At 36.7% G+C, this 14,635-nt stretch overlaps 1 protein-coding gene across 5 annotated transcripts in view; it reads left to right on the forward strand.

The window, feature by feature from the left end:
- Adck5 (aarF domain containing kinase 5) overlaps positions 1–14,635 on the forward strand; it is a 322,035-nt gene that overhangs the window by 79,374 nt on the left and 228,026 nt on the right. For all 5 annotated transcript variants that reach the window (XR_016547387.1, XM_090381279.1, XM_090381281.1 and 2 more), the window contains one exon: positions 8,687–8,827. Coding sequence is in view for 4 of the 5 variants with exons in the window: in XM_090381279.1 (XP_090237405.1) it covers positions 8,687–8,827 (141 nt within the window). In the remaining variant the exon portion in view is untranslated. The remainder of the gene's footprint in view (positions 1–8,686; positions 8,828–14,635) is intronic.

Raw genomic sequence — 14,635 nt, forward strand, 5'->3', positions numbered from 1 at the left:
AAGGATACTGTCAACATTTAGCTTCCTCATTTCATTCAAAACCTTAGACACATCAATCAGATTTCCTAGTTTCCAGATGCTGAAATTTGCAGAACTGGTCTTTCTTAGTAAGAGTATCCTTTTGTTTTCCTCACTAATCTAATTACACTTCTCTGCACCTGTTCCGACAGATACACAGCCTTCCAGACTTGTATGTAGTACTCAAGATGTGGCCTAACCATTACCTTATACAAGATAATCACTTCCTTCCCTTCTGGAAAAATTTCTGTATGTCATTAACAGAACTCCACAAGTTTTCCTAGCAACCTATCTGCACTGCTCAGAGAACCTGAAGTCTGACTGCACAAATGCCCCCACGTCTTTTTTTTTTTTTTTTTTTTTTTGTTCTACAGTATCTTGAGTGTAGTACCATACAGTTCCTACATTCTTCTGGGATTAGTGCTGCTCACATTGACATTTACAAATGCAGTACTGCATATATGCAATATCTCACAAATGCAAGGTATTGCATGTATGCAATACCTTGCATTTGTGAATATTGAACTTCAGGTGAATGTTAAAATTCATTCGTGAATGTTAAACTTCAAGTGCCATTTTTCAGCCTCTGCTTAATTTTTTAGCTCTTCTGCAAACTTTGACATTAAACTTCATCATCTGCAAACTTTGACATTAAACCTGATATACCTCCATTTATATCATTAATAATATTGAAATCTGCAATGGGCTAAGTACTCAGCCCCAGAGAACTCTGCTAATAGCATTAGTCCAAGAGGAGCAGTTCCCATTGATAATTACTCTGTCTTCTTCTGTTCAACCATCCCTTCATCCACTGCAGCAAAAGTTTTTTTAAATTAAGTATACAATGTAAAAATTATATTTTGTATCCAGTTCCTTTTTTACTATGTTATAGTATTCAGTCTAGTTGGTATAATAAGCTTAATAGATTCTATGATTACTTCCCCGAATGCTTCCCATTCAGAATTTGTAGTTGGTAACATCATCAGTGGGTTTCACGAAATAGAATATAAAAAGTCTGCAGCCATTGTAGTCACCTTTACAAAAACAAAATCTCTCCTCTTTACTTTAATTTGAAAGATACTTTAAGTAGGCCCATCATTAATACACTGTGATCACTACCACCTAGTGGTTTCTTTATCTGGAGATTCCTAATGCACCAAGAATCAATGCAAATCAGCAGTATTACTTTCCTGTGTTGTGTAACGTACTGGTAGAAAACAGTTATCCAACTAATTCAGAAAGCCTAGTGGTGGCCCATTCTATTTGTCTGTATAGTTGTTCATTATACTCATCACAGTCATTGGGCCATGAACACACTCCTACTCTCATTTTTCTTTTTTCCAGTGATTATGTCACACCAGACTGACTTAATGCTGCATTGGCCATCCATTTCGACTGAGTGCACTGCCTTAGGTTCTACATACTTCTTAACCAAGAGCATAACTTCCTCCCTCGTCCAGTCCTGTCACAGCTGTTTTTTCTGTACACATTGTATTCACCATATTCACATTCTGAATTCTTTATGTCTCAGTGCTACTCAGATGTAAGGGATGTTTCTGAGATCCTACACAATATCCATGTTGATGATTTAACTAGTACTTAAAATTCATCAGGCTTGTTTACCATACCTGCACATCTACGTGCACTTATTTTTACTATTAGTATCCTAATTTCCAATGTAAATGCTTGTGCTATGAGGACACCCCAGCAGGCCTCTTCCAGTCAGATAATTCACTGTTACTCAGTGCAGAAGGCAGATTGGCCACTGTTCAAAGACACACTATGTGATTATGCTATAACCTTCCAAACTGACACTCTGATAAATTCTGACTTGGACTCCCACCAGCATAAAATCACTGATACTATAATTAATGCAGCCAATGTCGCCATTAAGTGGAAAAATCCCATACCAGACGCTGTGCCCTGGTGGTCTCGGGAGCTGCAGACCCTTAGAGAAGAAGTCAACCAAAAGAGGCATATCTTCCAGAGAGCTAGGAGGTTCTGGCCTGCAGCAGAAGTATAATACCTCAGGAACAAATACAGGGAGGCAAGGAATTCTTATACAACAATGATCAGGTAGAGGAAAAAACTGTTCTGGGAGCACCTTGTCTCTACTGTGGATAACTCAGACCCATGGGGGATTGTTTATAGGGTAACAGCTAGAAAACTCCTTAGGGGAAGAGGTCATTCCCTCCACAAAGATACCTCAGGGACAGATGACAACGACATGGCAGGAATCCATCCGTAATATCTTGGATGTCACCTTTAAGCAACTACTAGATAGACCCGGATCGCACCCTCAAACAACTTCAATGGATTGGAGAAGGAAAATTCCCAGTATCACACCACAGTGCTAGAACCACCATTCACTATACAGGAGCTCACTACTGTCTGTCTGTATGGAGTCCATGCAATACAAAATCACTTATAAGAATTAGTGTGATGGGTGAGCTTATGTCTCTTTTTCTGGGTAACTATAGGCGCCTCCGTAGCCAGGTGGGAAGGAGCAGCAGTGCGTAGCACATGTTTCTTGATTAGACCGGAGTTCGAGCCCATCACCACCAAATACGGAGGATGCGGAAAGGTCAGGGAATGACCACCGCATATCCTGGAGCAATATGGCCTTAGTTGCTAATACTCCTAAAATCCAAATAACAACTGGGTAACTATTCATGGAGCACATAATGAGTGCAAAGTTCACCTTCTTGCAGACCTCCATGTACTACATTTGTGTGCCTCTGCCCTAAAGGATCAGTACTAAGGTTGCCTCCTCTTTCTGAATTTCCTTAATGCCTTTGATGAGCAAGTACAGGGGAAGCTGTCAAAGCTTTATGATAATTTGAAGTTAGGACGTGTGGTTAATGGTCAGAACCAGGCCAAGTTTCTTCACAATGATTTGGGTCAGTTTCAGATTTCAGATGTGGTCTGAAAACAGCAACTAAAATTTTCTTGTAAATGTAAGGTTTTGAATCTGGAGGAACAGAAATCCCAGAGTTGTTTATGAGCTCAGAGAGAGGATTTAAAAGTGGCTAGGAAAAAAAAAAAAAAAAAGACAGACTTAGGAATTATGATAATCAGATATGATATTCACCATACCAAGTAGTGAAAACAGCTGACTAGGATGGTTCAGTCCATCTTAGTCAGCAACTTCAGATTTATTTCATGCTCCTTATGTTCCGTACTGCTCCACTGTCATACACTTCATGTTTTTTTTTTTTTTTTTTTATTAGTATTGTAGACAGAGTAGGTGAAGGAATGAATTCTTCTGCAATATCCATTTTACTTCGTTCCATTCTGTCAACCTATTGTATAATTTTCAGTTTAATTTTCAGGCTAAATTCTCTCAATTTATGCTTTGCTACCAAAGTTTCTAGATGAGGTTCAGTATAAACAAACTTTGAATAAATTAGACACAAGCTCCAAAAAAGGTATCAGCTCAGATCTTTTGAAAAATGGCACAAAAAATAGATTATAACAGAAGACTCTTTGAATATGGTCTAGATATTCGAAATTGAAACTGGCCTTAATGATGTTTTTCAGAGTGTATTTATGTCTCAGCTACCAAAAACTGGCTTTATTTACCTAAAAATAAATTCTAACAATTAACTGCTATATTTTGGGAATCACAGTAGTGGGTGGTCACATGCATGTTGGTGGTGGGGCAGTAATAGTTTCTGTCTCACTACATAAAAATATAGTCAGACCATAGTCTTATAGTTATAGTTACGCTGGTTATTTTTATTTTAATTTAAATAAACAGTTTTTGTAGATATACGTAATACTTAATAACCGTTATTTCGTTCGAATCTTGCCATTGTTTTTGTATATAGTGGTAGGGAATTCAAATTTTTAATTGAGGTAGTTAGGTAGCTCTAATGTATAATTTATAGAGTATTACGCTTCACTGTTTCTATTAGATAGTGTAGTATTGACATTTAATTAATTTAATTTATTGATTTTATTAATTTAAAGTATCATGCCCCAAACTAGAGCAGCAAAGCAATGGGCACAAAGTGGAAAGAGTGCTGTGACTCGGGGGAGAACTGAGGGGGACGATTCTCCAACGCATCACAGCCTAAAAAAATGTGCAACTTGTTAAATGTTTGCCGAACTCTCTGGAACGGAACATGACATTGCCATGGGGGGATGTCTTTGTCTGTGTGTGCGTTGTAAGGAGTGTAAGGAAATCAGGTGACAACTCAGCGTTGTTATAGGCCTATATGAGAGTTTGAAGGACAGGGTGGATGCCCTCGAAAGATCTAAATTGAGGGGCCCATCAGGCTCTCAGCTGCCCACATCAATGCCAGAGCTTGCACTTGGTCATCACGCAACACAGCGGCAACCCCCAAGGCAGAATGCGCTGGTCCCTCAGGAACTAGTAGTTGTTGGAGACTCTATTGTCAGGGAAACGGGAAACATGCTTTGTAAAAAGGATAGGTGGAACAGGACCAGGGTATGTCTTCCAGGGGCAAAGGTTGATGACGTTGTAGAGCGGATAACAAGTACAGGTCACTGTTGAACAAAAGCCGAGAATTAGGGTTGAATTTGAAAGTGTCTGCAATTCTGCCCAGACACGATAGAAGGGAGTATAGGATGAGAGCCTTGTCGATCAATTCGGCCCTGGAAAGAATGTGCAAGGCTTAAGGGGTAGAATTTTTTTCAACCTGGACTGTACTTGTTAACAGGAGAGACTGCTTCTATAGGGATGGGATACACTTAAATAGAAAGGGTGCAAGAATATTTGCTGCTGCTATCGAGGCAGTGTTAGGTGGGTCGGAAAACTGCTAGCTTGGGGGGATACAAGGACTAATAGTTTAACAGTAGGCAGACGTGAAGGTGATTCTTGCACAACTTCTATTAGAATAAGTAGCGACCTGGAGGGTAGGTTGTTGGGGGTTTCAGGGACGGCTGGCAGTCATCCTGAAATAGGTGGATATATGGGATGTGTCAGGGTAACCAAGAATAGGAGTAGGAGCATGTATGCTTGCATGTATACCAATGCTAGAAGTATAGTAAATAAATTTGATGAATTTGAAGTGTTGGTCAAGACATCAAAGGTGGATATTGTTGGGATAGCAGAGATGTGGTGTCACACAGATATAAGGAATGCTGAACTGGAATTTGGGGAGTACAATGTGTACAGAAAGGATAGACAGGATAGAAAGGGAGGAGGTGTTATGCTGTTAATTAAGAAAAACATAAAATCAAAAGAAGTGCATCCAGTTGATATAGATGAACAGTGCACTGTTGAGTCAGTTTGGTGTGACATAAGCACTGCGAAAGCAAAAATAAGAGTAGGAGTGTGTTATATGCCTAATGACTCGAATGAGTACAATGAACAATTGTACAGAGAAATAGAGTGGGCTAGTAGATCGGATTGTCTTATAATGGGGGATTTTAACTTCCCAGATATTGACTGGAACTAGTGGGTTGGTCACTCACACACTAGTCAGACTTTTGTGGATTTATTGGATGATTGTTTTTTGCAGCAGTATGTTCAAGAGGCAACCAGAGAAAGTAATACTCTTGATCTGGTTATCAGCAGTGATCATTTGTGTATTAAGAATTTGCAGATAAAGAAACCACTAGGTGGCAGTGATCACAGTGTACTGAGGTGGGATTTACTTAAAGATTTAATTACCATCAGGGGTAAAGGAAATGGTTTTTGCTTCCGTAAAGGTGAGTACAGTGGTCTCCGACAGTTTTTAAATTCTGTACAGTGGGATAAACTGACGATGTTACCAACAGTAAATTCTAAGTGGGAAGCATTCAAGGAATTAATCGTGGAAGCTACTAAAAGTTTCATACCTATTAAGAAATATTGTTCAAGGTTTAGGCCTAAATGGTTATCTAATGAACTAATGAGACTTGTAATAGAGAAGAAAAATACATGGGATACATATAAATTATCAAGCGACTCAGAAGCTTATGGCAGATATAAGCTAGTCTGTAATCAAGTGACAAAGGAGGTTAGGCAGGCGAAGGCAGATTACGAGAAATCCTTGGCAAAAGATGCTAAGAAAAACAGCAAGGATTTCTTTACTTATATAAACTCTAAAAGGAAGGGGATGAATCTGATTGGTCCACTTGACATCGATGGTTCGACTGTTGATGATCCTGCTCAGATAGCAAACAAACTGAATGATTATTTTGCCTCTACATTCACACATGAGGAATTATTAAGGTTTAAAAATGGCAGAAGGTTATCAAATTGTAGAAGGATACTTAATGATTTTGTAATAACTGAGAGCAAAGTGGAGGAGGAATTGTTGAAATTAAACATAAGAAAGGCACGTGGTGTGGATGGGATCTATCCAGTTATATTAAAGGAGCCGATAAAGGAAGTAAGCAAACCCTTAGCCATAATTATGAGAGCATCCTTGGATTCAGGGGAGGTCTCCACAGACTGGAGATGTGCAAATGTATCCCCAATTCACAAAGGGGGATCAAAGGGTGACACGAGTAATTACAGACCAGTTTGTTTAACTTCTGTTCCGGGTAAAATAATGGAGTCACTGGTTAAAGATGCATTGCAGGATCATCTAGACATGCTGCAGCAATAATTCAGACACAGCATGGGTTTTTTAAGGGAAAGTCTTGTCTGACAAATTTGATAGGATATTATGATGTGGTTACAAAGGAACTGGATGCAAAAAATAATTTTGATATCATATATTTGGATTTCAGGAAAGCTTTTGACACTGTTGTGCATGGAAGACTATTGTACAAATTGGAGCAGAATGGTATTAAGGGTAAGTTGCTACAATGGATAAAAGGATGGTTAAGTGGGAGAAGACAGAGGGTGGTAATCAATGGGTGCTGCTCTTCTTGGACTAATGTTATTAGTGGAGTCCCACAGGGTTCGGTGTTAAGTCCACTGTTGTTTTGTATATTTATCAATGATATTGATGAAGGTATATCAGGCTTAATGTCGAAGTTTGCAGATGATACAAAGATCAGCAGGGTTGTTAATGACAGTAATGGCAGTGTGCTACTGCAACAGGATCTAGATAATTTGGGCAGATGGGCTAAGAAGTGGCAACTGAAGTTTAACCTTGAAAAATGCAAAGTACTGCATATGGGTAGAAGTAACCCCAGAGAAACGTACCAACTGTGTGGTACTACACTTAAGGTGGTAGAAAATGAAAAAGACCTGGGAGTAATTGTGCAGTCAGATATGAAGTTTTCTGAGCAATGCAGACAGGCTACCAGGGCAGGTCATGGGGTTTTGTCAATGATATATAGGAATTTTGCTAGCAGGGAAAAGGAGGTGATTATCCCTCTGTATAAGGCAATGGTCAGGCCACGCCTTGAGTACTGCGTACAGGTCTGGAGGCCTAATTGTAGGAAGGATGTAGATTTACTTGAGCATGTACAGAGAAGGGCAACAAAATTGGTGAGGGGAATGAAGGGATCCTCTTACGAAGAGAGGCTTAAGTTTTGCAAATTGCAGTGGCTGGAGACTAGGCACCTGCGCGGTGATCTGATTGAGGTATATAAGGCCTTGAATGGGTTGAGCACGCTGAATTCTGATGGGATCCTTCCACTTGTTGAGATTACGAACCTAAGGGGGCATAAATTCAAATTAAGAAAAGACAGATGTAGAATAGATGTGCGTAAATTTGCCTTTAGCCAACGGGTGGTTAATTGCTGGAACAAACTTCCATCTGTCATTGTGGAAGTTGATAGGTTGAATAAATTTAAGGAGGAACTGGACAGGCATTTGGGGGGAATGGTGTGATTTTTTTTTTTTTTTTTGTCTGATGCTGCATAAGCTCATACACTTGCTTTCTTGCATCACATGCCATTGCTAGTACTACTACTACACAAAGAAAAGCATAGCCCCACACTTCAACCTATATCTGTGCATAATTTATTTTTATGCAGTAGTAATCATGTTTTCATTTGTATTAACCATACAAAATGATTATGTATTTCTCCTGCAGTAAAAACATACTTTGCAATGCATATTAACAGAATTTTGTAATAAATGAATATATTTGCATAGAGGAGCCAATCTTTTCACAGGAGGAACAATATGTGCTTTGTCCAAGTGAGAATTTTGTTTAAAAACTGAGTTTGTATTAACAAGATTCTGCTATAGTTATCACAACATTTCTTGTGATAATTTTTTTCCTGATAAATAACATTTAACAAATTTATTTTTAGTTGCAAAGTAATGGAAAAAAAAATGTATTTTATGGTTATGCAGCGTATAAAGCACAATATGAAATAATTTATTGCTTCAGTACTATTTACCACCTGGTAAATGGTATTGAAACAATACATCTTTTCTACAGTACTCTATTGGCAAAATATGTAACGTTGTTTTAATCAGGGGCTCCATTTTCCAACTTCACCGTAATCACTCCAAATACAAAATGATAATGATGAAAATGGTAGTTTTTTCCAGTATTCTTTTTATCTTCATTTTCCTATCCACCATTTATACATAAAAATATAGTGAGACACAAATTCAAAAAGGCATAGCCCCATATTTCCACCTATGTTTATGTGTATAATTTATTTTTAGGCACTAGTAATATTTTTTACATTTAATTTATAAAAAATGAAAAAAGAAACATTCTTGTATGTACTTCTTGAATATAAATGCTGAAAACTTGTCTTTATTATTATGTTACACTTTTTTTTTTTTTTTTTTTTTTAGCTTGAGCAACTCTTTGTAGAGGACTTTGGTCGACTACCAGAAGAAATATTTGCTGTATTTAATCGTACACCAGTTGCTGCTGCCAGTTTGGCTCAAGTTTTTAAGGCCAAAACATATGAAGGTGAAGATGTTGCTGTGAAGGTATGAAAAGCATTCATGGCTTGTGCTATTTGTATGATATAGGGTGAAAGATGTAGAAAAAAAACATTCTCACTATGTGAAAATGGAAATAGTTTATTCACTGCCACTGATATAATCCCATATTCTGGAGAGAACAGACAAGAATGAATAGCGCAGCAAAAAGTTTTACAAAATTTGATATTTCTAATCCTCAACTTTATGGAGTACTCTCATCAGAAAAAATTATATACATACTTATTTACAATTAAAAAGTGATTAAGGAAACAGAAAAAAAAAAAAAAAACTTATATGACAGAGCAAGACTGAAAACAGAAATAAAAGCTGAAAACCCCAAAATTTTCATTTCATTTTTTCAGCATCCCTGGAACAAATAAAATGGAAATTTTAAGGTTTTTAATGATAAAGCAACTGGTTTGGTTCTCTCTTTCTGTATCGGCTCCTGCTCCTAAAGTTGCCCTCAATCCTCATTTTGGCCTGAAATTCAGCTTACTTTGTACATCCACCTATAAAATTTCTGACCTTTGGTTTCTTAGTGCAATAACTGCCAACATAGCCTTGCATGGGTGAACTCCTTAATATCCAGAGGATCTCTAATATTTTAGAGTTGCTCTCAGAATTAAAACAATACACTTTTGGCAGAATTTTAACTACAACTCTAAGAGAAACTTGATGCATAAATTTGGGAAGAGCCTGAGGGGATCTCTATTAGAACACCCCATCCATATAACAAGAGCATCTGTGATTCTAATATATGCCTGTTAACATAGCAGTGGTGTAAAGGTCTAACAGGCCCACCCCCAAATCTGTTCTGCATTTATCACGAGTTTAAGATTAGTGGTGCGTCCTCTGTTTGCCTTCCTAAATACACAAAAAGTTATACTTAAGTAGTTTTGGAAGTGATTATGTGTTTACACAGAATTGTTAAGTGAAACATCCTATTAGATGAGGCACTTCTATTTGTGTTATTGTATCATTTAATTCACACACTTCTTGATTAGACCAGGGTTCGAGCCCGTGACCACCAAATATGGAGGATGCGGAAAGGTCAAGGAATGACCACCACATATCTCCGGAGCAATATGGCCTTAGTTGCTAATGCTCCTAAAAACCAAATAGCAAACAAACAAACACCAGTGGTTGCTGCTGTTGATACAGAAATTAGATTCTTTTTGTTTTAAGTTTAATTATTATATAAAATGATTATTTGTCTTAATTATTATTATATTTATCCATTTGTTTATTTGTAAACAAATAGATAAATATAATAATAATAATAATAACAAGTTTTATAAACTTGTAAAATGGAAATTACTAATAGTTTTGTGGTTACAATGTTTTTTTTTTTTTTCCTCCTCAGAAGAATTACATACTGTTTTTGTTGAAAATAGCAAGTGTGAAAAACAAAACAGTAAAGAATTTTTCAATTTTTCATTCAAAAATAAAAAATCCATTTGATAAGTATTGCAGTTCATTAGGTAAAGGTCAAGATTGGTATACTGCCAACATAATTAAAAATAAAAAATTTCAGAAATAATGAAATTGATGGACCAGTCGGGTTCCTCCATACCACCATGTTTATTACAATTCAGGGCACAACCCCTATTGTGTTAAAGACACAATAGGGGTTGTGCACAAAACAGCTAGAACATAGAAATAAGCCAAAATTCAGACAGCTATTGGAAAATCACTAGTTTTATGAAAATTCCTTCAAACAGTTAAGTGTAATCATTTTGAAAATCCTCCATTATCATTGACAGTGCCAAATCTGGTTAAAATGGTTTCTGATACTTTTATTATTGTCATTGTTATTATTATTTGTTTGACAATATATATATTAATAAGTGTGCATATTTTAGTTTGACATTTTGAACTTAACAGTTTTAGAAATTTGAAAATGGAAGTGACTAATAGTTTCATATTTATATTTTAAGTTCATGATTTTTTTTTTCAGCAGAATTAATAGAAGTTTTGTGTTGTTATTATTGTTAGTGAAAATAACGTGTAAAAAACACATTTTAAATTTTTTTAAATTTTCATTAAAAATTTGAATTTAAATTTAAAGTGTGTAGTTCATTAGGAAAAGATCAAGTATTGGTATGCCACCAGTGAACCTTTTCGTTCTCCACTATAATTGAGAACACCAAGGCCTACACAAATAACATATTAATTGTAATAATATTAATAAAAAAATAGTTTCCTGGAGCCATTTTTTTTTTTTTTTTTTTTTTTTTTTTTGAGAGATATAATTATACCATGATCACTATACTGTGACAAATATATAGTGGCGGACAAAAAAACTGCATCATCTTAAAAAAGGTAACATTTGTAGTGAAACGTATAAGATATTGTTTGTTGCAAAGCAAACAATTGTGTCAGATAATGCTTCTATTGCTCAGACAGTAATTGCAAGGTATTGCATCAGCCATTTCTATAAATACGGCATTGGAAGGGTATACACACTCATTAGTATCCTGTTTTGCAGAGGTGCAAGCATGGCTCCATATGTTCAGCTGACACCACGAAAAAAAAAGTGTATCTGTTGCTCTGTCCCAGGAAGGGCTTTCTACATGTGCTATTGCTGATTAAAATAGGCTACCACCAGTGAACAGTATCTCAGGTGCTGAAATTAAAGCATGAAACCTGTGATGTGAAGAGAAGACCTGGATCAGGCCGTAAGAGAATGACTATCCCAAGATCGATATTTGAAATGGAAATTTGAAATTATACCTTCATAATTACATCCTAGTGCTCTTGATCTAAAACTGGACTTTGAGATAGCTTCTGGTGTTGAAACAGATGCACAAACTATCCAAAGACGGCTTTCGAAATGTGGTCTGCATGCCTATTGGCCCAAAAAAGAAGCCTTTGTTGACCCAACAAATGAGGAAGTAGAGACTTGCTTGGGTTAAAATGCATGTTTCATGGACAAAAGAGCAATGGGATACTGTTATCTTTTCTGAAGAATCGAAATGCAACCCGCATGGCTCGGATGGGAAGCGATATGTCAGAAGACGAAAATCGGAGGCATGCCATCGTGACTGCATAACACCGACTGTAAAGTTCCCTGCCAGTCAGATGATCTGGGGATGCATAACAGGCAAAGAGGTGGAGCGAATTAAGTTTATTAATGGAAAGGTGAATGCAGAAGCCTACACTGCTATCTTGGAAGAGTGCCTGAAACCCATTATTAGGGATCACCACACAGACATCCAAAGCTGCATTTTTCAAAAGGACTCAGCACCTTGCCACATAGCAAAATTGGTAAGTTTTATGCTATTTAGATTTAATGATGAGTTTTGTCTTCTTGTCTCACAAGGCTTAAAACATACTTGTACCAATGTTTTCCCTCATTTTGCTCCCTTAAGGTGCAATCATACCTCAGAAATGCTGGCATTACAGTGTTGGACTGGCCCTGCAACAGTCCAGATTTGAACCCTATTGAAAATATCTGGTACATAATGTCATCTAAAATTGCTCAGAATAAATCAATTAAGATTCAGCTGCAGGAGAGCATTAAGGATGTGGTATGACAAAATTGGGCAACCATTTATCCCTAAGTTGATTAACTCTATGCCAGATTGTTGCAAGGCTGTAATTTACAACTCGAGAAGGAACAACAAATATTGAGGACTTATTTTGCTGATTTACAGGACATAATACTATTACATTAACTTGTCATTTCAGTTTGTACACGTAAATGCAATAAAATCTATGTTTGGTTGTCGTGATTGCAATTTGCATGATTTCTCATATTTCCATTAATTATGCATTTTATCTTTGGGAAGATATTTATGGCAATTAGGTATATCAGGTGGAGTCTTTTTATTGGATTTCATTCACAGACATATATATCCCATCTAAAAAATGCATTTCGAACATTTCCACAACCCACAATGCAGCGCAAAACACATTATTTGCAAAATTCATAAGTGATGCAGCTTTTTTGTCCACCACTGTACCATAGCCTGTCCAAAAAGAAATTGAAACTAAAATCATATTTGGATCTATCAGACCATTCAGGTTCATTTTACATCAAAGAATATGCTACCTGTTATACTCCATAGAGTCATTCTGCTACAACAATAAAGTGAAATATGGCATAAATGTTAGGTCATCATCATTAGCCATTTTCAATCCTCTGCAGGATGAAGGCCTCTCCAGCAACTTTCCAGTTCCTTCTGTTTTGTGCAATGGTCATCCATTTACTACCCACAAACTCATGAATTTCATCTATCCATCTACACCATTTTCTTCCAGATTTTCTTCTAGTTCCTTTTGGGTACCATTCTGTTATTTTCTTAGTCCAACTGTCATCATGACTTTGAGCTATGTGTCCTGCCCAAGACCATTTTAGTTCTGATAAAGAATGTCCTTTACTTCAGTTTGCTGCCTAATCCAAGTGTTTCTCTTCTTATCTAACATTCTGATTCCCAATATAATTTGTTTCATTCTTCGCTGTGTAGTTCTCAGCTTCTCTTCCATTCTTTTGGTGAGTGCCCAAGTTTCACTTCCGTAAGTCTTGGTGGGGAGTATACATTGGTTCATTATTTTACATTTCAGACAAACTGGGATATTGCTCTTCAGTATGTGACTATATTTCCTGAGTGCTATCTATCCAAAATTTATTCTTCTCTTGGACTTCCAGCCATTTATCATTATTACAGCTAACAACTTGTCCCAGATAAGTATATGACTCCACCTTTTCAATTACAGCTCCTTCAATCATTATGTTCCTTTCTGTGGCATACTTGTTCATCATTACTTTTGTTTTAGCCATATTCGTCTTTAGTCCAAAATCCTTATTAACTCTGCATAACTGATTAAGATTTTCCTCTAATTCTTTGAGATCGTGGCTTATGACCACAATATCATCTGCAAATTGTAAATGGTTTAGGTACTCTCCATTCACATTGACTCCTTTCTGCGACCAGTCTAATCTTCTGAAAGCTTCCTCAAGGGCAGCATAAATAAACAGCTTCGGAGATATTGTGTCTCCTTGTCGAACTCCTTTCTCGATTTTAAATTTGCGACTGTCTTTGTCTAGTCTAATAAAGGAGGTAGCATTCTCATATATTTTCTTCAAAATCATAATATATGGGGTATCTATGCCTTGTCTTTCCAGTGCCCGAAACATTGCCTTATGCTGTATGGAGTCAAATGCCTTTTCATAATCCACAAATGCCATGCATAATGGTGTTTTATATTCATTTGCTTTCTCCATTAGCTATGATATTATGAAGGTGATCCATAGTTGAGAATCCTGTTCTAAAGCCAGCTTGCTCTTTCGGTTGATTCTCATCAAGTATTCTTTCTAATCTGTTAGTAATGACCCTTGTGAACAAATTATAAATATGGAATATCAAGCTAATTGGTCTATAATTTCCAATTTCTGATTTATCTCCTTTCTTATGCAACAAAACTATGATTGCATTATTCCATTGCTTAGGCATCACACCTTTTTCTAATGCACTTTGTGAAGAGCCTTGCCAGTTTTTGTGTTATGTCTCTTCCTCCAAATTTTAACAACTCTACAGTAACTTCATCTTCCCCCGGGGCTTTCTAATTCTTCATTTTCATCCTCATCAGGAAGAATATCGGGTATGTCATATGTGTTGCTAATTTGCAATCCATCTTCCCCACTGCTGGCATCATTCCCTCACTCCTTGTATAATTCTCTATAGTAGTCTTCTGCTATTTGAATTATGCATTCTCTGCTATTTATAAGTACACCATCGCTATTCTTCAGTTTCAGTATCATTTTTCTTTCTGTATTATTGCTCATGGCTGCTGATTTAAGTCCTTTGTTTT

Source organism: Mastigoproctus giganteus, chromosome 9 (assembly GCF_048544385.1).
Source record: "Mastigoproctus giganteus isolate SK-2022 chromosome 9, ASM4854438v1, whole genome shotgun sequence".
Classification (NCBI taxonomy): Eukaryota; Metazoa; Arthropoda; class Arachnida; order Uropygi; family Thelyphonidae; genus Mastigoproctus; species Mastigoproctus giganteus.